The 25,077-nt window shown below is 35.2% G+C and overlaps 1 protein-coding gene across 9 annotated transcripts in view; it reads left to right on the plus strand.

Annotated features, from left to right (window-relative positions):
- The window catches only part of CalpA (calpain A), a 560,472-nt gene that overhangs the window by 347,869 nt on the left and 187,526 nt on the right, over positions 1-25,077 (plus strand). Inside the window, exon 1 of one of the 9 annotated variants that reach the window (XM_069812577.1) lies at positions 4,714-5,810. The exons of the other annotated variants lie outside the window; for them this stretch is intronic. Coding sequence (XP_069668678.1) covers positions 5,775-5,810 — 36 coding nt within the window. The 5' untranslated portion in view covers positions 4,714-5,774. Of the gene's footprint in view, positions 1-4,713; positions 5,811-25,077 lie in introns of those variants that run through there. 9 annotated transcript variants of the gene reach the window in all.

Genomic DNA, 25,077 nt, shown 5'->3' on the forward strand with positions numbered 1-25,077 from the left:
CTTCTTCTTCTTCTTCTTCTTCTTCTTCTTCTTCTTCTTCTTCTTCTTCTTCTTCTTCTTCCCTAATTGTGCCGCTATCGCAGCGTTAGGGGATTGCCTCGGACCCATTTCTTGTATTTGTCCCTACCTCTGGCTAGGCTGCGGAGCTGACACAATGTTTTCCCCCTGCTTGCCGCTACCTGCTTCTTCACCTCCTTGCATGTGGTCCCCCGTCCAGCCTTGCGAAAAGAAAATTATTTTCATCTTTATTTTCTACTATAGTATATACATTTCCGTTTACAATTACATTGGATATTTTCATGCTTACATATGATTTCGTGCCCAAGGTTGCGGGTTCGATCCCGGGCCAGGTTGATGGCATTTAAGTGTGCTTAAATGTGACAGGCTCATGTCAGTAGATTTACTGGCATGTAAAAGAACTCCTGCGGGACAAAATTCCGGCACATCCGGCGACGCTGATATAACCTCTGCAGTTGCGAGCGTCGTTAAATAAAACATAATATCCATATGATTTCGTGGTAATGATTATGGCATGTCGTAATGTCGCTCGATGTTTGATTTACAAGTGCGTATTACAATTTTAGAACATAAGGGGCGTCTACATTGTCACCATGTACACAACAAATACTATTCCTCCCATTCTTCCTTAAACACACGTTTCAGAACAGACGCTGAAGGTTTTGAGAAAGAAGCGATCTAATCCAAGCAGGTAACCCAGCACTGATAGATGTACTGGAGTTGTAGGGAAGTTGGGCGGAAGGGAAGGGGTGGAACAAAGACAGTTTACTGCGCTACCCCTGCGACGTCACTATTGGTAGTGATCACGATTACATTTTTGCTGTTCCCTGGTGTAGAACAGTGGTTCGGTGGTCCCCGAAGCTCATTTTGGGGGCCCTCGAATATTTTGGATAGGAAATCTTTTTTCTCTCAGAAGGATTTTTTAAATGTGGCAATAATGTCAGAAGCGTTGTTGGTACAACTTATAAATTATAACTCATTTCTCGTTGAACAGGAAAAATGAGGAATTCAAAATGAGTGTCAAGCTGTGTGGTTTTTCTTGATTCTGCAAAGTAGCATATTTGGCGGATATTTTCTCTTACCTTAATGGACTTAATTTAGACCTATAAGATAGAAGTGATGATGGTTTCCTAGTGAAGAACAAAATTGAAGCTTCGATAAAGAGAATGCAATAGGGGTGAACCGAGCGGAGAAAAGTGCAGTGCTTCGTTACCGATAGTTCAAGGGTTTACACTTACCTCAACAAAATCTTTCCGAGGAAGTAAGACATAATTGCATATCACTTGAAAGAGCTGTCAGCTGCATTCAGAAATTATTTTCTGCCTAATTCTAATAATATGTGGATTCAGAATCCCTTTGCCAGCTTAGAGACTCACAATCTCACAGAAAAAAAAAAAAAAAAGGAAGATCGCCTTGCTGAGTTATCGTGTGACACTCTTTGGAAAAACGTATGCAGTTTATTACTGGCTGAAAGTTCATGCATAATATGAAGACCTATCGGAACGAGCCTTGAAACATTTAATGCCTTTTCTCATGATTTGGTTGTGTGGGCATCATTTTGTGCTGTTTTTATAAGAACTAATAAAATAAATCGATTAATATTTAAATCTCCTTCATATAATCAAAGATGAAATAAAAAATATAAATCCCACAAATATTACCAAAACTGTTAGCACAAACCGAGTAAATGTGCCGACAGACAGGAGATTAAAGATAACATGAGCCTAAATATAAAGATATTTTAAGCAAACTAACATTGAGTCTAAATTACAGTGGCGGCTGATTGACTAAGGCAAGTGAGGCCGGGCCTCAGTCACTTGGCTTAACTGAAACCATATTTTGTGTTTTTATATAATGTATTAGTTATTTTAATGAAGCATATATCACTGTAGAAGCATTTGAACACTCTGTGATGTATATAGACCTGTTTTGCAGTAAAATTTGTTCCTGAGACCAGGATCGCTCGTGCCGGGTCTGGCTTCTGCATTTCGTTTCGCTGTTTATAATACCATGAAGAAAGAACAGTATTATGCTTGGTAGCTACAATTAGTTCAATTATTACAATATGCATGTTACTGAAAAAGAAACGCCTTTGGGTTAAACTGGTCACAATACAAATATGTGGTCAGAGGTTAAACCATGGATTGCAAGATGTGATAAGAGAGGTATACATCAGAACTTATTGAAGAGCTACAATGAGAGGACCTGAAAAGTTGTGCAAATTATTATAAAATATCACTTACTTACTTACAAATGGCTTTTAACAAACCCGCAAGTTCATTGCCGCCCTCACATAACCCCGCCATCGGTCTCTATACTGTGCAAGGTTAATCCAGTCTATCATCATACCCCACCTCCTTCAAGTACATTAATATTATCCTCCCATCTACGTCGGTCTACCAGTAGACCACTGTATCTCAGCCCGGAAAAACTTCATCACAGACACCGGCCGTGAAAGCAACATTTTAAAATACAATCTCTCTAGAGAAAAAGTAATGAAGGAGAAAATCGCTGCTAGAGAGTTTAAAACGAGTCGGATGGAAATTTGAAAAAGTACCATAGGGACAGTTTTTAAATCTGTGTTCGACAGCAGTGGAAAATAATTTAATTTTGTAATGTGTCCGGTATGGTCATGCCACACGCCAAGCGAAAGCACAACCAATGCTCGCAAGCAGGAAAGCAGTAGAATGCAGTCAAATGGTGGAGTGACGGCAGTGCAGTGCTGAGACGAGTGCTGAGCATTGCGGTGGGTTAAGGTGGGCTGCGAAGCCCAGTGCGATGTGCTAGGAAGCGGCCGCGTCAAGCAGGGTTGATCTTGGGTGGGCTGGGCTGCTTACGCATTAGGACTAGCAGTGCTGAGCGGTGAGTCAGTCTGCAGGACTCTGGTCTGGGTCAATGTTGTAACGTGTTTCGAAAAAATATAAACAGAAACAGATGCGAGAAATAATGATGATATAGTTAATTCATTGTTAGAGTGTCCTTTTTCGAGAGGAAGTAATATTGAAAGAAAGGAAGTCTTAAATAAAGAGAATGAGAGCCTACCGAGATACCTAGGACATCGCTGACAATTTTTCTGACTGATAATAATCTTAAAACGCGAGTTTCAATTGTATCCTGGTATGGGCAGCATAATTGGTTAAGCAGTAATGTGGTGCAAAATAAACTTTTCTGTTGGCCTCTTTTGTTGCTGTCAAAGGAAAAAAAAAAAAACAAAAAAAAAAAAAAGAAAGAAAGGGGAATTTCAACACATAATATGGGTTGCTTCATGATAATCACTGAAACTCATAACATAACAACTTATTTGGTGAGTGACATTATTATTTTTAATTAATAATAATAATAATAATAATAATAATAATACAGTAATAATGATAATATAATAACAATAATAATTGATATCACGAATAAACATTTCCTCTCGGAGCCATTTAACTAGTTGCATCTGGCCTCACCGAGGATTTCGATCACCGGCCGCTACTGCTTAAATATAAAGATATTTTAAGCACAAAGAAAGACCCAGTTCCATCATTCTCACTGCAATAGGGAAACTTTTAAAAATATACTTTTGTTTTTCAGTACAATAATATTATACAAAGAATGTATTGAAATTAAGTATTGTTTTGCTTTACTGTTGTTTAATATAAACTCTGCTGTAACATATTAATGAAGGCTATCTTTACTTTTTCCAGGACAGTATTTTATTATTTACGTTTTGCTTAAATCAGATAGGCCTATCATTGATTTCATTTTGTAAAATATAAGCGATATATCACTACACATACTCAATATTAACCCCAAATTCTAACCCACTCATCTTTCCATTGACGACTTTGAAGAGTCCGCGAAAATACTGATCTGTGGAAAGGGGTTCACAGCGATTATAAGTTTGAGAATTACTGTTATAGACCATAGTAATGTACAATTTGTTTTCAATTTAAAGAGAAAAAAAGTTAATTAACTTATATTCATATTTAACGCAAAATAAATCAGTGTTCAAATTTTCGTAAATAATAATAATTATTACTATTTTGTTTGTGGCCCCCATTAACTACTCTTCGGACCCCCAGACGGCCATGTCGCTTCCCCCGGGTTGACAATCACTGGTCTAATCCACTTAGCCATGGCTGGGCTGTGAAATTTATATACCTTCTTTCGATATGCAGAAGTGTTTATGCATTTATTATGAAAGAAAAGAAAAATATGGGGGTGCTATGCATAGACATTTCGCTAGCCCGCGCTACGAGCGTGCTAAACTAACCCCGGCTATCAACTGATTACTTATACAGGATTCATATCATATCATATCATATCATATCATATCATATCATATCATATCATATCATATCATATCATATCATATCATATCGCTAACACTGGTTTATGAATACGAAAAACGTTAGTTCGCTGATCATCCACCGGAAGCCCGCGCTAAGAATGTCTATGAATATGGCCCTTAATGACCAATTGTGGTAATGCAATTATAGACTGCCTACATTCCTCACATGCATATTTCAACAACCAAAACAAACCATTCGTGCCACGAAGCTTGTTGTTCTTATTGGACTTCATTGTTCTCTTTATAAACATCCAAAATAATGCTTTTAAATAGACAAGATCACTACTTTACTTCATGATCAGATATTAATAAATAATGAAGCCATTCAAATTTTTTATTCATTTTGATATTCATGGAACAGAGCCAAATTGAAGATGGGATCTAATGAGAGTATTTATTCTTAAGGTATGTTTAAGAGGGAAAACCTCACGTACAGAAATACATAGGTGTAGGCCTACTGCATTTCAACCTAATTTTCCACAGGTACATATCTTGTTTGCTATTCCAAGTGATGGCTAATCGACTTAATATTTGTGAAGTATTGAAAGTGTTTTTCGGAAATCTGAAAGTTTTAATGATTAAATTGGTGGTTTGTAAATGGCATTTTATGTTCTTAGAGACCGCAAGAGATTAAATGGTTAAATTATTAAGTTCATCATTTATTCCATACTATTAAAAAATAGATTTTGTCAATTATTAACAGAGTGTACTTGGTGTAGTGCGAAATTTCATTTTCTACCGTTATTTTTGTTACATTACATTTATAATGTTTTCATTGGATTTTATGGGAGATAATGTTTAATGTTATAGTAATTATTGCAATAATTCATCAAAATCTGTTTCTATAACTCCATAAATTCAGTGCCCATTCTTCAATGTACTCCTTATAATAATTGTAACAAACACATGAGCATCAGATGATTTCCGCAGGACTCAAATTTAGCGTCGGTTCTTCCAATATCGTAAGGTGCAGATATCGCTTTAAGCTGTATACTCACCAGTCTCATAATCATCATCTGTGTTAGAGACTACGGAATGCATTGTTAAACCGTTGCGAAATGTGCAATCACGTGACACATATTTTCGAGACATAAGAAACATTGTTGACTTATACACTATGTGAGAGTGTAAATTAATTAGAAAATACCAGCACCTAACCGTGTGAAATGTAATAATTGTGATGGAAATTTCTAGCCGAAAAAGACTGTATTTTTTATATTTTTCAGACAATTATCCGTTAACAGTGTTATCCAGTGTCATTAAAAACTGTTCGATTATTAAACGGGAAGTGTCAAATGATCCTTAAGTGAAATGTACCAAAATAGGACGTGAAACATGTGTAACATGTGTTTTTGTGTGACTGATTTTTTTTCTATCAACATCGATTAAATATTAAAGCTCCATAAAAGAAGCCTGGAATATGCCTTATCGACACGAAAAGTTCACTATATTCAATGTAAGTAGCATGTTATATTACTTCTTTATAATTACATTATTTTGTAATTAATTGACTGTGTTTCATAGCATGAAGCTGTTCATTAACGTAGTCATAGACAAACATGAAGTACTAGGTTTCTCGGGATTTTGGGTCCGCACATTGTCGGCAGTTTTCTTCAAGCAAAACTTCTCAAACTGTGGTCCTCGGTCCACTATTAGTTCTCGCCAAGTGTAATTTAGTGAACTCAGTTTAGAACTATTATTTAGTGATAATATTAGTTTTCCAGTAATCTACAGTTACACGGGCCACGGTCCAAATCGACTTTTAGGGAGGATTTTCTTTCAAGATCGAACTCTATTTCATTGTCTGTTACTTTTAATAATAATTAATAATAATGAGATGCAAACTAGTTACAGAACATTTTTGTCGCATAGCTTGTCAAAATAACGCTCTTTTAGCACTTATGATTTGGAAATGTAATATTGTCATTTATCTAGGTTGTTTCTTACAAGCTACTAACTTAGAAACAATTGTTTTATTCTTTGTGTTCTTGCGAATTTTTTTTTAATGACGGAAAACTGTTTTTGAACGATGAAGCAAAAATATAGTAGGCCTATCTCTGCATATTCTTTTACTTCAATTAACTGTTATAGAAGTTCGTGTATAGACGTCAAGTGAATTCATCAGTAATAATAATAATAATAATAATAATAATAATAATAATAATAATAATAATAATAATAAATAACAACAATAATGACAACAAAAGTAAAATTGTTGATGTGATCGAATATTAAACAATGTATTTCCTCTAAATCTGATAATAATTCTCCTGGGTCCTGGTAGCATAACAATTTTAAAATGAAATATCTTCTAGACGAGCAGTTATTTATTTACTTAAATTGCATATTATTCTGACGCTATAAAAATTTATTATTTACGACACAAATGCTAAAATGACATTTTATTTTTTTAGAAGGAATGTTTGGGAAAGGAGTCTTATTCTGTAAAAAAGTTATTCCAAAATAAGATGTCTTTAAACGACTTCATTAATGCTTTTCATCCATTGTTAGTTTCACTTTTCAGTTGTCTCCTTTGTTCATTATTTTTGTGTACGGAAATGGACACTTTGCACAGGTTTGACTCTGTACAACTTCTGAGTCACACAAATGACAATTTCATTCTCAATTTTTAGAAGACTTCACATGGAATATGCTACATTGCTTCGAAGTGATTTTAATATAGTATCACAAAACACAAATATATACAGCAAAGAAGTACTCCTTCAGATTCTGAATTACAGGTGCTACATTCTTTCGTAGTGAATTTCATATCACAAAACAAAACTATATAGCAAACAACGTAGCTCTGTCGGCTAAAGCGCTAGCCTGACGATCCGAAGTTGCGCTTGGACGCGGGTTCGATTCCCGCTTGGGCTGATTACCTTGTTGGGTTTTTCTTTCCGAAGTTTTCCCTAATCGTAAGGCAAATGTCAGGTAATCAATGGCGAATCCTCGTACTCATCTCGCCAAATATCATCTCACTATCACCAATTCCATCGACGCAAAATAACCTCGTAGTTGATACAGTGTCGTTAATATCCAAGTAAATAAATAAAATGCAGTATAGCAAACAAGGGCTTCATCAGAGTCTGAATTACAAGTGCTATTATACATTGTATCGAAGTGAATTTCATATCACAGAACACAAAAATATACAGCAATCGAGGTCTTCTTCAGACTCTGAAGTGCCTGAATTACAAGTGCAGGAACCATCATCAGCATAAATGTTATGTAGTTATTTTATTATTATTATTATTATTATTATTATTATTATTATTATTATTATTATTATCATCTCATTTGTCATTATTTAGTAATCATCCAAAATATGTACTTTTATTGTAATTTATATCATTGTTAATGTTTTTGCTATTTTCTTGTGTTGAACTGTAATTGGCCACTGGCTGTTGTACAGCACAGTAAATAAATAAATAAATAAATAAATAAATAAATAAATAAATAAATAAATAAATAAATAAATGAATAAATGAATAAATGAATAAATGAATAAATGAATAAATGAATAAATAAATTCTACTACTACTAATCATTAATGCCGCTGCTATTATACATAGGCTACTTCTAATCCGTATTTATGAAATAGAAATTGAATAAAAAGTAAGTAATACAATTATTATTTTTAAAAATTAAAATAAAGAAGCAGGGCGCTCCTAGGTTGCAGAAAAAAGTATTGGGCGGCTCCGTAGCAGGGTTATACCCCTGCGTTTGGTATTTTGAAGTGACTCTTATTTCATTAAAGCATAATAATAAGTTCCAGTTTTTTTTTCATAGCCTACATGAACTTCAAATTTTTTCTTTAGTATTTTCTGAAAAAAAAATCTGAATTGTCTAGACATGTGGAGTTACTACAATTCATGACTAGTAACAATAATTAACAATTTCAGTTTTGTTTTGGTTTTCCGATAAGCTCACTATAATGTAATAAGTTTCGATTTGACCATCTATGCTTATCTTATGTTGCAATTGTGAATTTTACATTTATTGATTTTTCACATTAACGTTTTTGGTACGTTGGTGTACCATCTTCAGATGTGTATACATGATACTGGTTAAGAACCAAGCCAATAGGCATATGTATTGTGGATTTAAGTGATCTGTGTTTGTGTGCTTAATGTACATTATCCATGATGTATTACAGTGATTACATAATAACCTTACAACACTTAAGGGGACACTCAACTATATTTTGGAACTTTTTTCCTATTTGACCAATCTTTTTCAAATTTTGAGAAAAAGTTTAATATACACATGGAAAGTAACATGTAAAATATCAGCTCATTAGATCCAATACTTTTCAAAATAAAAAATATTTCAATTTTTTATCAATCATTAATTGAAATATCACTTTTAATTATCATTTTTTATTTTTTGGCTTTGTGCATTTGACTGTGACTTCTCAATGAATAGGGGAAGAATTCTGCATATTGATTTAGTTCTGTCACGTAAATTAGTGTAGAAATTTAATTTTTCATTTCTATGAGACTTTTTATCCAATTTTTAAGTTGAGTGTCCCCTTAATATGATATTAGATAATAACACACTTTTAAATTTAAAACTAATTTGTTTAAAATCAGTGTTTAAAACCAATTTGTTTTAAATTTAAAAGTTTGTTACTATCTAATAGCATATTAAGTGTTGTAAGGTTATTATGTAATCACTGTGATACATATGGATAATGTGCATTAAGCACACAAACACAGATCACTTAAATCCACAATACATATGCCTATTGGCTTGGTTCTTAACCAGTATCATGTATACACATCTGAAGATGGTACATCAACGTACCGAAAACGTTAATGTGAAAAATCAATAAATGTAAAATTCACAATTGCAACATAAGATAAGCATAGATGGTCAAATCGAAACTTATTACAAGACAATAATTAAACTTCTTTAAAACAAATTTTAGGTAAAGAAGACGGAGGAGGATAATTGTTTCATCTCATAAAAAAACTTTAGATGTACAGTAGGTTAAGCCAATAAATTAAAAAAAAACGTACAAAAAGCAGAATTATGTGAATAGCATGTTTAATTCTTCGAATTCATTTAATCCTATAAAATAAACAAAGAAAAGCAAAGTGGACATTTTTTTTAGTTTCTAAAAATGTTCACTTGCCCTGGAATTTTCATGTTTCTGCAATTTCCTGTAATTCACTGGCGGCGCTGTGAAATGTACACTGAGTACAGGAAATGTGAGATTTCTGCACCACTCGAAAGGCCTGTGTAACCACGTGAAACACTGAATTTGAGGAAAAATGTAACTGGTGAGATTTTTGCAACTCACGATTCAAATGAGCACCAGGGATATTACCTTGGGGGTAATGGCGGTGGGCACGTGGGGTTGCCGGTTCTGTGTTCATGTGGAAATCTCAACCTCCAGCTACTCCGTGGTAGGGATGTGACAAACGGTTATTTTCTTGTAACTGTTATAACTGTCTCCGTTACTTTTGTTTAGTAGTTATAAATAACGGTTATAAGTAACAGTTACAATTTCCTGCCGGAGACAAAATAGCAGTCACATAAGAAGTTACATTTAACGGTTAAATAACTAGCAGAGGCACAGAAGCAATTAGTTATCCACGAACAAGTTATATTTGAATGTTAAATAACTTACATTGTAAAAATGATTGAAAACGTTGACAAGTACATTTGTAGCAGAAATACTGTAGCCTACCATAAAACATTGGACTGATTGAACTTCAAAAGTAAAAATATTAACAGAAAGGACAGTAATGAAGATTTCAACACTCCTGACAAACACATTGAAATTTCTGTGTTAAACAGCCATCCACATTCCACTCACTGCTGTACACAATAATATAATACGTTTTGTCAGTTTTATAAGTAGCTACGTGTAATGTTACACGCGCACGCACGTATTAATTAACATATAATATAGGACAAAATGAAATGCAATTATAATAAATCATGGAATTGCTGCTAATTTTGCTGCTACCATATGGGTTAATTTAATTTATATATATACATATATATATATATATATATATTTTAATTTTCTCATTTTTTTTTAATTCACCCGGTTCGCATTGAATATGTAATTTTAGTTTCGCTGAAAACATTTTCAAAACATCGAAATGTTAGACTATTCTTAACAAACACAATCATGAATCATATTATACCTGAAATATATCCATTATAAACAATTTTGTTTCATGTTTAGCAAAAGTGGAAATAATAATAATAATAATAATAATAATAATAATAATAATAATAATAATAATAATAATATAATAATAATCATCATCAATACGCCACAGAACCGACTGTTATTTAACAAATACAATCATGAATCTCATTATACCTCAAATATTATGTACATTATGAATTTATTTATTATAATAAATACGCATATAGCGTAGATCAGTGATTTTCAATCGGGGGTCCGCGGCCACCTGAGTGTCCGCACAGCTATTAATGGGGGATCGCGAACAAAATAATAATAATAATAATAATAATAATAATAATAATAATAATATAATAATAATAATAATAATAATAATTCTTGATCTTCAAAATAGCACCGCCGAGGCGATGATTTCTCAAACAGGATAGCACAAACTGTAACCTGTCCCATTATTTCATAGGTTTGCCGATAAGTATAATTGTCATTAAACTGGACAAGTGGGCGATTGTAAGCTTACTTCTTTCACAAGTGGCAATGTCATTCATTACACTGAAGTCTTTTACAGCTTCCGCACTGCTAATGGTGATGTAATTCGTGATTTATTTTGGCTTTGGCTGTAGTGAATGACAAAAGGGCGATTTTGTCATATTAAGTTATCCACGAAATCTCGGAAATCATAATTAGCTATAGAGAGTCTCTAATAAGCAGTGCAAAAGCCACTAAATTTCTGTATTTTCAATTGATCGCTTTAGCAGAATGCAGAATAGTAGCTGGTTACCTAAATTAGAAAAATGCGTTTATTTTATTGATAACTCGCAAGGAGAATTATTTTAACAAAGATCTTGGAACCAATATAAATATTTAACAAAGGGCTCGCGCGAGCCTTTATGAGTGCCCTCCAGCACGTCCCTGGCTGTGGTACAATGTTGATGACTTCAGAACGGAGGGGGGGATAGTAACTGAATAGTATGGATTTGTGTCACATAGTTTCATTTTAATATTAAACAGATTTTCTACAAAGTACCATGTTTTCAGTTTGCTTTTTGTATTTATTCAGTGCTAACATATTTTTTAAAATTTCTTTTGAGATTTAGGAAGCCAAAGCCTCTCCCTGACCCACTTGCTTACGCCCATGAAAGATAGCTTTGTAAAAGGATAAGATATAACGACTTTATAGAAGTGTAGAAAAAGTCTAAGAAATAGTATTTTTATCGGTACCTATATAAACAAGCTCAAACGTTCTTTCCCACCCACGATATTGAAAGGCTAGATCCACCTATGAAATTAGTAGGCCCCTAATGTGATAAATCATGCAATAATAGTTTATTTTAAATATTTGAAAACTTTGTATTATTATGAAGGACATCAATAGCTTATGATATATAATAAATTAAATTGATTTATTCATCATGACTAATTTTTGTGACGGTTTAGCTTGCATATACACATTCCACTTCGGGTGGAAATATTTTATGAAGAGTATAGCCCCTTTTAATAAATTTTCTTACAGATTTAATAACAGTAATATTGTGAAATATCACATTCTCGGCTCTGATCGAAACCGTGCTCTCAGTGCTCTGCTCTAGGGAACAGACTTAATTGATATTTTTGTAACCAGATGGTGAAACACATTAGTAATGCTACCTCGTGGACCGGTTGAACACTCGTAATGACGTTATTATAACTAGTTTCTTTTGCAGAAGTTACATCCAGGTAAAAGTAACAGTGTAACAGCGAGTAACTAGTTATTTCGTGTCCAAGTTATTTTTGTAACCGTTACAATTAAGTAACTGTTACAAAGTAACTGCTACGTTATTTTTCGCCCATCCCTACCCCGTGGGCCTGCCTGGCCTGTAATGAGCGTGACGTTTCACTATACATTCCAGTTAACGAAACTCCTTGGTTGTGTGGTCAGCATATTACAAAACCACTGTTTGATACACAACAAGAAAAGCATAAGATAAGGGACTTGTTTACTGCAAGGGGAAGATGGAGAGCGCTCTTTCCAGCAGATTGAGTTTTATCTAGTGGAAGGGGATAGTTTCACTTAGTCTGAAGCAAGTCAAGGCCCTATCCTATACAGCTATACAGACTATCCTGATACAGCTACTTAGTCCGTACCTGAATGATGACTGAGGCTAATTTATTATACATTACTGTGCTGAGAAGTGTGGTACGCTCATGCACCTTTGCCAACATTGACAATGGTCCTAATTTCATGAGAGGCAGAGTATTTCTGTGTTCATTGCGTGCTTTCAGTTCTCACGCGAGAGTCGGAAACGTGTTTATAATCCATTACGTTAACAATGATTCCATTTCCAGTTGTATATAGTCTGTAAGGTCACTCGTCAGTGTGTTCAGCTTCTTCGATAATAGTTACAGACACTTAATAGTTTTCTTAACAACCTCACTTTACTGCATTGTTCTCTTATTTCTTGCGTAATGTTTCAGTTGCAATAGGCGATGAAGAGTAGTAAAATAAATGTTAATTATGACTAGATCAACAGTTTACAGACTTTCATATAAGGTAAATGCGTCCGTTGTCTATCTTAACTCTTTGCAACACAAATTAATTTTTTATGTTTTTCATATCCTGGATCATAACAAAGCTTCGATCAATTTTTTTCAACATTTTAACTCTGCACACAATTTCAAAACACAAATAGCACCTCTATGTATACCCAAGAGGTGACTCCTTGGTGGAATATCCGTGCCATAAAATTTAGAAAGAAAGAAAACGGTGGTTCTTCTGAACAACCACAATGCTGCAAAGGGTTAACTCGATTTTTTCAATTAGATTCTTGTAGTTCGCACTAAGCTGCATAATTTAAGAATTCAGACGTCGATCCAATCTATATGCAATTTAAAATCTATACAAAAATTACATAACATAACCGATATACTTTTAATAACAACTTTCACAGAACACAAAATCAAGAAATCATGACGATATTATCGTCATCGAATATTATTCGTCACATGAATAGAAGATGTTTATCCTTCATCAAATTTACGACTTTTGGCAAAAATAAAGATAAATACAACATTTTAATAAAAGTTAATGAATGTAACCTGAGTTATATATATATATATATATATATATATATATATATATATATATGTTTTTTAACATTTAATTTTATGATACTTTTAATAATATATTGATATCAATACAAAAGCGATAATTCATTTACGAGTAGGCCTATATAATTTATAAAGGAACAAGTATATAACACCATTGCACCATAGAAAACATAATATATAAATAAGGCTCATGTATGTATATCCTTTCACTCCTTATGTGGAGCATAGGGCCTCGGTGAGAACCTTCCAACGGACACGATTTGCAGCCGTAGCCTTCACTTCTCTTCAGACTTTCCCACACTTTCCCACCTCTTCATTAACCGTTCTTCTCCATGTCCCTCTTGGTCACCCCACCTTCCTAGCTCCTTGGGAATTCCATTCCAATGCTTGTCTTTCTATAGCCTCATTAGGTTTTATCCACCTCCATTTCCGCTTTTAATTTGAATCTGTATTGGTTCCTCTTCTGTTGGTCTCCATAAATTTTCGTTACTTATTATCATTGGCCAGTAGATATTTAAAATCTTCCTCAAACACCTATCCATAGAGGATTGCAACTTTATTATAATTGTATTGTTTGATAGCCAGGTTTCAGATCCATATAACAGGGCAGCTTTAACATTACTTCTGAAGATTTTCAATTTTGTAGGTTAGAAATGTTTTTATTTCTCCAAACCGGATACAATTGAGTGAATATCGAATTTGCTTTCTCAATCCTGGATCTGATATCGTCAATGGCTCCTCCAGTTGTGGAGACTATACTTCCCAGATAGTTATATGTTTCAACTTGTTCTATAATTTGATTTTCCATCATCAGAGGTATCAGTGTTTTAGAATTTATGCGTAATTCTTTGGTTTTCTTTATATTTACCGTTAACCCTGCAGGTTTAGCTTCCCTATGTAAATCATGTATTTTATTCTGCATATCTATAAAACACTGGGATAGGAGGCAGATGTCATCTGCATAGTCCAGATCTTCCAGTCTTTCCATCAGGTTCCACGTGATACCTCGTGCTACATCCTTTGTTGTTGTCCTCATTATATCATCCAGCACCATTATAAATATCACTGGAGATAAAATATACCCTTATCGAACGCCGTTCGTAACTGGAAAAGATTGAGAGAGTTGGCCATTATGTAGAACTTGGCACCCATATCCATCATACATATTTTGAATAATTATTATTATTTTCTCTGGCAATCCATATTTCTTCATTACATTCCAGATTTTCTGATGATTCAGGGATTCGAAAGCCTGTTGAAAATCAATAAAAGTTGCATACAGGGTTGCATTCCATTCTGCACTCTATTCTATTATCAGTCGAAGTGTGTGAATTTGGTCGATACAACTGCGGTTCTTTCTGAAGCCTGCTTGTTCTCTTCTCAGTCTCAGTTCTATAGTGCTTTCAATTCTATTGAGAATTATTCTGCTGAAGACTTTGCCTGGTATTGATAACAGCGATATCCCCCTCCAATTTTCGCATTTTGTTTTATCTCCCTTTTTTGGTATTTTAACTATTATACCACACTTCCAATCAAGGGGGACTGTCACATTCTTCCATATTTCTCTAAAGAGGGGTAATAATATAAGCGCAGTTATTTCAATATCCAAGTAAGGACTTCTGGACAAATTTGATCTTTTCCGGGTGCTTCCCCATTTCTTATTTGTTTTAATGCTGTTTTAACTTCATTTAAGTTCGGTGGATCTACATTAATTCCAGCATCCATATAATTCATTTCCTCTGTTTCTTTGTCAAGATTATTAGTTTGATTATCTTCTTTTGTTAATATTTCCTCAAAATATTACTTCCATCTAGTTATTTGATCCTCTTCTCTCGTTAACAGAACATCATCTTTATTTCTTATTGAGTAATTCAGAATACTAGTTTTTTTACAATATTTTCGTAGTCTGATACAGAGTTTTAAAATCTCCTTTATTTGCAGCTTCCTCCGCTTTATTTGCCATTTCATCTATCCATTTAGCCTACGCTTGTCCCTTCTGGCAAGTCTCTTAACTTTCTTGTTTACAGCATTATACTCATTTGCCAAGATACTTTTTTGATTTCTTGTTTTAGATGCATTTATTTGTTGTTTTAGCTTCCCAAGTTCCTGTTGTAATCCAATCTTTTTTCCGCTTATGTTTGTAACCAAGAGTTTGTTCACTGATCTCCAGTAGACTTTCTTTTATTTCATTCCAGCTAGTTTCTATATCCTTTGCCTCTTGATCCGCTAATACCTGAAATTTATTTCTCAACTCTAACTTGATTTTATTTTTAATCATCCTTTCCTTGATTCTTTGAGATCAAAAGTCATTCTTCTTGTTTCAAATTTTTTCTTTGCAGTAAGAATCTTGATCCTTAGCTTGCGACTACCAAAAGGTTCATGAGATCGATGTAAATAAAGTGTTCATATCTGTCGTCGATTTGCAAAACGGGACACGTCCAAAATGACAAAGTGTTGAGAAATCGCAAAAAAAAAAAACACAATAGACTTAAAAAATTAAAATGTTCATTCATCTTGAATTGTACCCATAGTGATCTAATTAGAAAAAAAATATATATGAACATTTTAATTTGTTAACTTAGTTATAGTTTTTGCGATTTTCCAACACTTTGTTATTTTGGACATGTCCTCTTTTGCCAATCGACGACAGATATATAGGCTACATATTAACACATTTGACAAGATTGTTGTATATAACCACTATGTAACACGAAAAGATTGTAATCATAATATAGAATTTAGGATATATAGATATTGCAAGTAACTATATTTGAAGATGCCCAAATGAGGCGGAAACGTTTATACAAGGTATTATTTCAATACTTAACATGTATTAACGCATGTTAACGTAAATTGAAAACGATAAGTCATATGATTGAAAATAAACATTCTTTATATACACTTTCATTGTATTTATTTTTTATGTGAAAAGTTTAGGTGAATGTACTATACGTAGTTGATTATTAGTGGAGTATCATATTTAAATTTTAAGTTAGAATCTACTGAAAAAGGATGTGAAAGTCTCATTTTTTAGGTAGAGGCAGTCGAACTATTTTTAAGTAGATGGGAATTTAGTGTACTGCAATGATGTCTATCGGTTGATGGAGAAAATTCAAATTGGTTATATTCCTGAAGAAGGAGATCCTTCATAGACTCGTGTAAAGTTAGTATCAAAGAATTTTTACTACATGATAGAAACAAACATCCTTCAGTAGCCCTTGTTTATGTATTTCACGTGAAGAAACGCCTGGGAGTATTTAAAGATTGCTGGATAAAGTAGGATATGAGGAACATTAGTTAAACATGCTGTAGGCTATGTATTGAAAGTTTTGGTATTGGTCACTGGGATGCATGAAGGCTATACAAAATATTGCTGTGTCCTCTGGCAATGGGATAGTCGTGAGATTAACGAACACTTTCATATCGTCGCTGCGCTTCCAAAATCCGCTTATGTTTTTCAAAAGATTTTGCATACCAGAGAAAAAACCATACCACTTTTAATTCCCTAGATTTTCAAAGTTACTTTCGGTATAATTTCATCATTTTTCTTGTAATGATTGAAATTATACCTAAAGTAGAGACTTAAAAATGGCAATGCTTTTTTCTTTGACCTGCAAAATCTTTATAAAAACACATAGCGGGTTTTGAAGGCGCAACGACGAAATACTATTTGTCCGAGTGGTTATGTCGCGTCCCGGTTTTCCCCACCCGTATCTACTGGCCCATCTGTAAAGGATAGTGGCTGGGTTGTTAGGCTCTTTCTTGAAAATATTATCTGTATGAAATTGGAAGTCTGCGTAATATTATATAACTGTTTAAAATAAATTAAAGAAAAGAGCTCCATTAAGCAAGTAACTGTCTCATGACTTCTCCCGTTTCGACGACCCTGCGACATAGCTACTCGAACGGACAGTAAATTAATGGCCATTTCGAGGACAAGCAATTCTGAGAGAGAAATATGTAGCCCATCTACCTTTAATTGAACGTAAGAAAGTCTTTTTATTTCCACTGCACATAAAATTGGAATTAATAAAGTTACTTATGAAGATAATGAATAAAGAAAGCGTAATATTTGCCTATCTAAGGCAGAAATTGCCTCGCATCAGCAAGGTAATGGTAAAATAAGGGGTATTTGTTAGTCGTTAGAAGTACCAACCTTTGGAGACTTGGAATTAAGATCCAAATTGAATGAGATTAAAAATTAAAGCCTAGGATGTCTGCAACAAAATACTCGTATGCAGCAACTTACTTGGAGATAAAAAGGCCACACAACCACAGGGAGATCGCGGAGGAGCTACTTTCATTCTACCATGCAATATAACATATTTGAAGTTGCATTTTCTGCACAGTCGTTCCGATTTCTTTCCTGAAATGTTGGAGCTGTCTCCGACGAGTAGGTACGAAAGATTCCATCAAGATTTATATCGTCAATGGAGGAGAGATACATTGGCGAATGGACTCAACATTTATTTTTCTGGCTGATTTCTGCTAGACACTGGTGCGAGAAACTGTCCAATCATGGAACAGAGTTCTATAAAGTACAATGGATCCTAAGTGTAACAGCGGACTATATTTCCATATTTTTACTAGCACCATAAACATTGTTCCTAATAATGAAAATACATCTGATACTTTAGCCTTTCTTCCCGATAAATATTATGTTATTGAAATCTATCTAAATTAGATACTGTACATTTTGACAGGAAGGAGAATTTTTTTCCGACCAGCGAATACGTAAGTTTAGTGTTATTCATATGCTTTCTTATTATGAAACTCTAACAATTCAATTAAACATTTATGAACATGTAGAAGTATGTGTGTCTATTTCAAATAACGTCTCTAATTTGTAGTTCTCATTCACTTCCCCCCTCCCCCATTAGTGTGATATCTGGACACGTTAGCGATTCACTTTTATGTCACCGATGTAACATAAAGTTAGGTAAAAAATATGTGTAAATTACTTTTGACGTCATATCAGGATTAACTTATGAATGTAGTCAAATACTAGCAGGATAAATGAGAGTGCTGAGTGAAGCCTACTGCAAACAGCGTGACTTTTTTTTTTTACCACAAATTCAACTTGGACTTGCCAGAATTTGATACCAGTTTTCTGAATGGAAAGCCGACTCCCGCTATTCACGTACAGTAGAGCGTCTCTTTTAGGCACAGTGAAAACGTAAACAAAGTTCAGGTAACGTGTGGGGGGAGGAGGAGCCGTACGATAAACACGAGGGATGCACAAGGTTTTAGTTACAACATTTATGACGGAGCATTAATTGAAATTGACCTATATTTTCCAAAAACACACAAAACAAAAGAACACAAAATGCGTAAGGTTATCATATACACATTTTAACAAACAAGCAATTGTAATGTTGAAATAATTCAATATAACAAATCAAATTTTGCTACTTATAAATTATGATGTTGCTTTCAAGTACCATTTTTTACGGTCATGAATAATTTCATTCTTTCTCTGTATGACTAACATAACAGGTATTGTGCCTAAATAAATTTAACTTAGGAAATAGTGTTGTCATTTCAGACCATTATACAGTAGTTTTGTTAATTCGGCCACAGAAGACGATGATATTATGTTAGTCATACAGAGAATGAAATTCATGACCATAAAAAAATGCTGCTTGAATTGGTAAAACTCCGGAATACTTGTTGGTCATTATGCCACATCTGAATACAAGACGTTAGTTATCTCTTGGAATTTTCTAGGTTTGATTTTTTCCGTTGAATATTCGCTGTAAGCAGACGTGGGCATTTAAAGAGATGCGCCGTACTACTCTGATTGCTGCAACACGCATCACCTGTTAACGTAATACTCAGCGGTGGATCGCGTGAAGTATTGAAACACGGAACGTTAAGTAATTAAGCAGGACAAGAAGATACAGTTTTTTGCAAATGTTATTTTTATGAATAATGACAATGAAAGAAAACAAATTTTCCAAAACAAGTACAAACTATTTTACAAAAAGCTGAAACATAACTGTATTTCTAATATTTAAACAATTACTGTAAAAACCTTATAAAATGACATAAAAAGTACAATTCTGCAACAGTTAAAATGTAAAGCCATAATCTGAACCTATTTATTTTGAAAGGGCATCAGTCACTGTTTTGTATCATTTGAAAATAAAATTAAGGAACTAAGAAAAAATAGATTCTTAACAAAATATCAAGCACATTACTAAGAAACAGAAAAACAACAATTATGCTATTTTCTAAACTTCTTACTGAAGTTCTTTGTTGTTTTTGTCAATTTACGTCAATTGACTCATGCCCTTAAAAGAAAGGTTTCATTTATTCTTCTTCATCACGTAAATCAGCAAATGTTTCAAAATTTGGAGTTATGTCAGACATTGCAATTGTGAGCTGATGGAATAAATTTTCGTCTGAAATGCGTTATCTTGATTTGGATTTTATAATGGCCAACTGAGAAAAAACTGTTCACAAATAAAGGTTGAGCCAAACATAGAAGCAATTTTCATAACAAAACTCCGAAGATGTGAATATTTTACTTTGCAAAGTTGTTTATAGGCTATATATCTAAACGAGCCATATTTGTGCACTTCCACTTGGTAAACGTGTCATTTTTCAGTCGAAGAACTTCTAACTGAAGGTCTAATCTTACACATTGATCATTAACGGAGAATGCATTAAAAATAATAGAAATTCATTCTCTATTTTATTAAAATCACTGAATCTTTTGTCTGTGAATTCATTTATCACATTTTCCAATATTTGATAGAAGTGGCTAATGTTAACATCGGGTGATAGATTAAGCGATTTTAAAGAAGGAAAATGATAAAATTCTCTCTGATTTAACTGCATCAGAAATAGACGCAGTTGTGACACAAACAGCTTTAATTCATCGTACATGTGTACGATATTTTTATCTTTTGCTTGAAGAGAAATGTTGAAATCGGTAAGAGTGCAGGTTATGTCGCACAGGAAAGCCAAATCAATGACCCATCTCTCGTCTGTCAATTCATTTATCGTTTCACCCCGAAAAGGAAAAGCATTATGATTATAACGTCGCTTTACAAACAAAATACATTAAGTCAGAAATATTACTTCTGAGAAAAAGGAATATGTATTTTACATACTGCATTTGTATAAAGTTAGAATTGGAAAATAAAATTCAATTAAAAAGAAATAACTTATTCAAATTAATAATATTTTGAGGATTCAGTTTTGTCGGAATAAAAGCGCCTTTTTCTCAGACGTAACATTTTTACTTAATGTGTTTTGTTTGTAAACCGACGATATTATTACGTTACTACTACTTACTACCCACCACCACCACCACCACCACCACCAACACCGCCACCACCACCACCACCACCACCACCACCACCACCAGTATTATTATTCCTATTATTATAAAAATAAAATAAAATAATTATTCTATTAAAACGAGTCTTTTCATAATGTCGCTGAACATGCTAGTAAAATTTTGTAGCATAATAAGCACCTAACGCTTTCCCCTTCTTCGTGAGCAGGTAGTCGTCGAGAAAGGTTGTCTTAGAGAGCAGGTAGAATGGGTTGTGAACTAGCAGTGTACCGGGCGAGGATAGGTACCTGGGCGGCGCGGGCGAAGTGGATCCCGGCAGCTTCAGGGCAGGGGAGTGCGGAACCGACCCTGAGCAGCTTTGTGATCCTGATACTAGCCATGCTGTTGGTGATTGGAGGAGTGGAACTGAACCCAGGACCTGTGGAATCTGTGAAGTGCGGAGTCTGCAAAAACAATTTGAGGACTGGCCTTCTGTGTATCACCTGTTCGACGTGGTTTCACTTCAGCTGCCAAAAACTCAAGAGGAACCAGCATATTGAGGATAACTGGCGGTGTAGGGAATGTATGAGGGACATAGCTGTTGAGACCACGGACACAGAAATTGAGTCGCTGAAGAAAGAGGTGGAGGAACTGAAAGAAAAGCTGCAACAGACGGAAGAACGACTGAGAGAGATGGAAGCAGAGAACAGGCGACTATGCGAGGAACGACACGGGGAGGCAAGCGAGGAGAAGCAGATATTGGTGATAGGAGATTCCATGGTGCGACATGTGGGACAGGAAAATAAGGACCTCGACGTGCTGTGCTACCCGGGGATACGAGTCGACGAAGTGAAACTCAAATTGGAGCAACAGGAGAAAAGGGACATAAAAACTGTAATATTACATGTGGGGACCAATGACCTGAGGCGACGATTCGAGTACGTTATGTGAGATATGTACGACTTGGCGGTAAGAACGAAGGAGCTGTACCCCCAGGCGAAGATAATTATCAGCGGGATAGTGCGGCGACGAGATTTTCACTGGACTCGGATTGGGCGACTCAATGAGGCATTCGACTGGGTGGCAGATAGAACGGGAGCAACATTCGTGGACCCAAATTCGTGGATCGGTGACGGGGACCTGGGACGTGATGGAGTCCATCTAAATCGACGAGGAGCGACGGGACTAGGAGCGCTGTTCTCGAGGGCGGCGGCAACGGAGAGGAGCAACGACCGGGAATGACGGCGGCAAATAGTATGTACGAGTACTATTACTACGGCGGAGGAAGCGGCGACGGCGACGGCAACGGGAGAGACGGAGGCGGTAGCGGCGGCCACAGCGGAAACAACAGGGATCACCAATATTATGTCATGTAATGGTAAGTCTTTAGTGGTCTTGCAGGTGAATTGTAGAAGTATTTATAATAAATCAATTGAATTCTGGAACCTAGTAGATTCACATAATCCTGATGTCATAATAGGAACGGAATCATGGCTTTCCAGCGAAGTAGCAGACTCAGAAGTATTTAGAAACGACTATGTAACATACAGACGCGACCGTGTAGGAACAGGGGGAGGGGTTTTTATATGTGTAAAAGAGTGCCTGCAGAGCGCTGAAAATTTTAAGGACTCGGAGTTCGAAATGTTGGGTGTAGACATAGCGGATGATTATTCGCGAAACATATTACACATCATCGGTTTATACAGGGCCCCGAAAGAAGGCTTGAACGTACTGTATAAAATGAGAGATATGTTGGAAAATAGAAAAATCCGCGGGCAGTATGTTATCGTTGCAGGGGACCTAAACTTGCCCCAGGTAAACTGGCAGGGTACAATAGAGGGAGGGATGAGTCAAGCCCAGTCATTAGTAAACTCACTCATCTGGAAACATAACTTAATTCAAGTAACAGACAGGGCGACAAGGGGAGGTTCGTTACTAGACATATTTCTTTTAAGACCCTCAGAAATAGTCGCAGGTATTGAAGTGATTCCAGGTATTAGTGACCACGACGCGGTAATTCTTGAAATATTATGGAATGCTAAGTACAAGCAAAGCGGAAAAAAGAACAAAAATATCTTGCAATATAACAAAGCGGACAGAGAAGGCTTCCAAAATTATCTTAGAGAAAAGTACTCATTATGGGTTGTAAAGGGCAGTAGTGTAGAAGAATGCTGGGCGGAGTTCAAGCAGATTATATTAACAGGAATATAGAAATTTATCCCGGTTAAACGCTTATCAAACAATCCCGATCCGGAATATTATAATAAATACATACGGAAACTGAAAAGAAAACTAAGGAAATCCTACAGACAGCGCAAGGAAAGCCTTGCAAAACAAACAAATTTCACACAACTATCGAAAGAACTGCTTAATGCGAAGAAGATAGCGTAGGAAAATTACCTAAATAAACTTTTCAAAGGTGAACAAAACGGGTGGGGGGAATTTTATAAATATGTGAAGAGACGTCGCAAGGAAAACTATTCGAGCCTCCCCCTAAAAAATGACCGCAATCAATTTATCGTACAGGACAGCGAAAAAGCAGAAAAATTAAATTCCTATTATGCCACTGTTTTGGGGATGAGGACAATAGTACCACACTTAGCTTCTGTGGAAAATACGGGTCAGTTTTCTATCAAGCCTAGGGACATAAGGAGAAGGATCTCTAAATTGAAAACTCATAAATCAATAGGACCTGATGGTATCGCCGGAGACGTACTAAAATTGGGAGGGGAAGCTATGATTCCCTATCTAGTGCGTATATTTGAAATATCAATTAACAATGGTACTGTCCCGCGAGATTGGAAAGATGCAATAGTGGTGCCAATTTATAAGTCAGGGTCTCGCTCAGATACAAAAAATTACAGACCGGTCAGCCTCACCTCTGTGGTTTGCAAACAGATGGAACACTTGATTTCAGCTTATCTAAGGCAGCATTGGGATGACTCAAATTGGTTACATAACTGTCAGCATGGATTTCGGGGGGGGGGGCTATTCATGTGAGAGTCAATTAGTAACGGTATGTCAGGATTTAGAAGACGGAATAGATTCCAATAGCCAAGTAGATGCAGTGATTATTGACTTTTCACGCGCATTCGATGTAGTCCCACACGATATATTGTTGGTTAAACTACAATCAACGGGGATTGACTTCAGAGTGCTCCAGTGGATCAAGGAATTTTTAACTTGTCGCACTCAGAGAGTATGGGTAGGGGAGGAATTATCGAACCCAATTGAAATTACTTCCGGGGTCCCGCAGGGGAGTGTCTTGGGGCCTCTTCTATTCTTGGCTTTTGTAAATGATCTGCCAGTTAATATCTTGTCTAGGGTTCGCTTATTCGCGGATGATTGTATGGTATACAGGGAAATAAAAAGTCATGAAGATACTACTCTTCTCCAGAATGATCTCAATAGAATAAACGATTGGGCAATAGCCAACAAAATGAAAATAAATTCTCTAAAGAGCAAAGCTATCAGCTTTACAAGGAAAAGAAATAAAATAATCGCATCGTATACGTTAGGGGGTGAAACCATTCCGGAAGTTAACAAATGTAAATACCTCAGAATAATATTTATCAGCGATCTCGGCTGGGGGAAACACGTTACAGACACAGCGGGAAAAGCATGGAGAGCGTTACACTTTGTGATGAGGGTACTAAGAAAAGGTTCTGACAAATCCAAAGAGATTGCATATAAATCACTAGTACGTCCAGTAATGGAATATGGTGCTGCATGTTGGGATCCTTACAGATTAGAACATATTAAGACACTGGAAAAGATTAAAAAACGGGCTCTTAAGTGTTGTCGGAAAAATTCACCATTAAAATGGGACACACTCACGGACAGGAGAACGCGAATTCGATTATGCGCACTGTTCAAAACATACAGAGGTGAGCCTGCCTGGAGAGAAATAAAAAATAGGTTGCAGCCGCCAAATTACTCTCCAAGGAACGACCACTCATATAAATTGAGGGAAAGAAGGCAGAGGATGGACACTGGAAAGTTTTCTTTTCTCAATCGTACTATCAGGGACTGGAATGCTTTACCTGCAGACTTACTAAAGGCTTTACCAACAACCAAAAATGCATTTAAAAATAGGCTTAAGGACCTTACTAATAGACGGTAATTATACACAGTAGTTAAAGGGTGTAAATGATATGTTGTTATTGAAGTGTTGTATCAGTGAAG

This window comes from Periplaneta americana, chromosome 16, assembly GCF_040183065.1.
Source record: "Periplaneta americana isolate PAMFEO1 chromosome 16, P.americana_PAMFEO1_priV1, whole genome shotgun sequence".
Taxonomy (NCBI): domain Eukaryota; kingdom Metazoa; phylum Arthropoda; class Insecta; order Blattodea; family Blattidae; genus Periplaneta; species Periplaneta americana.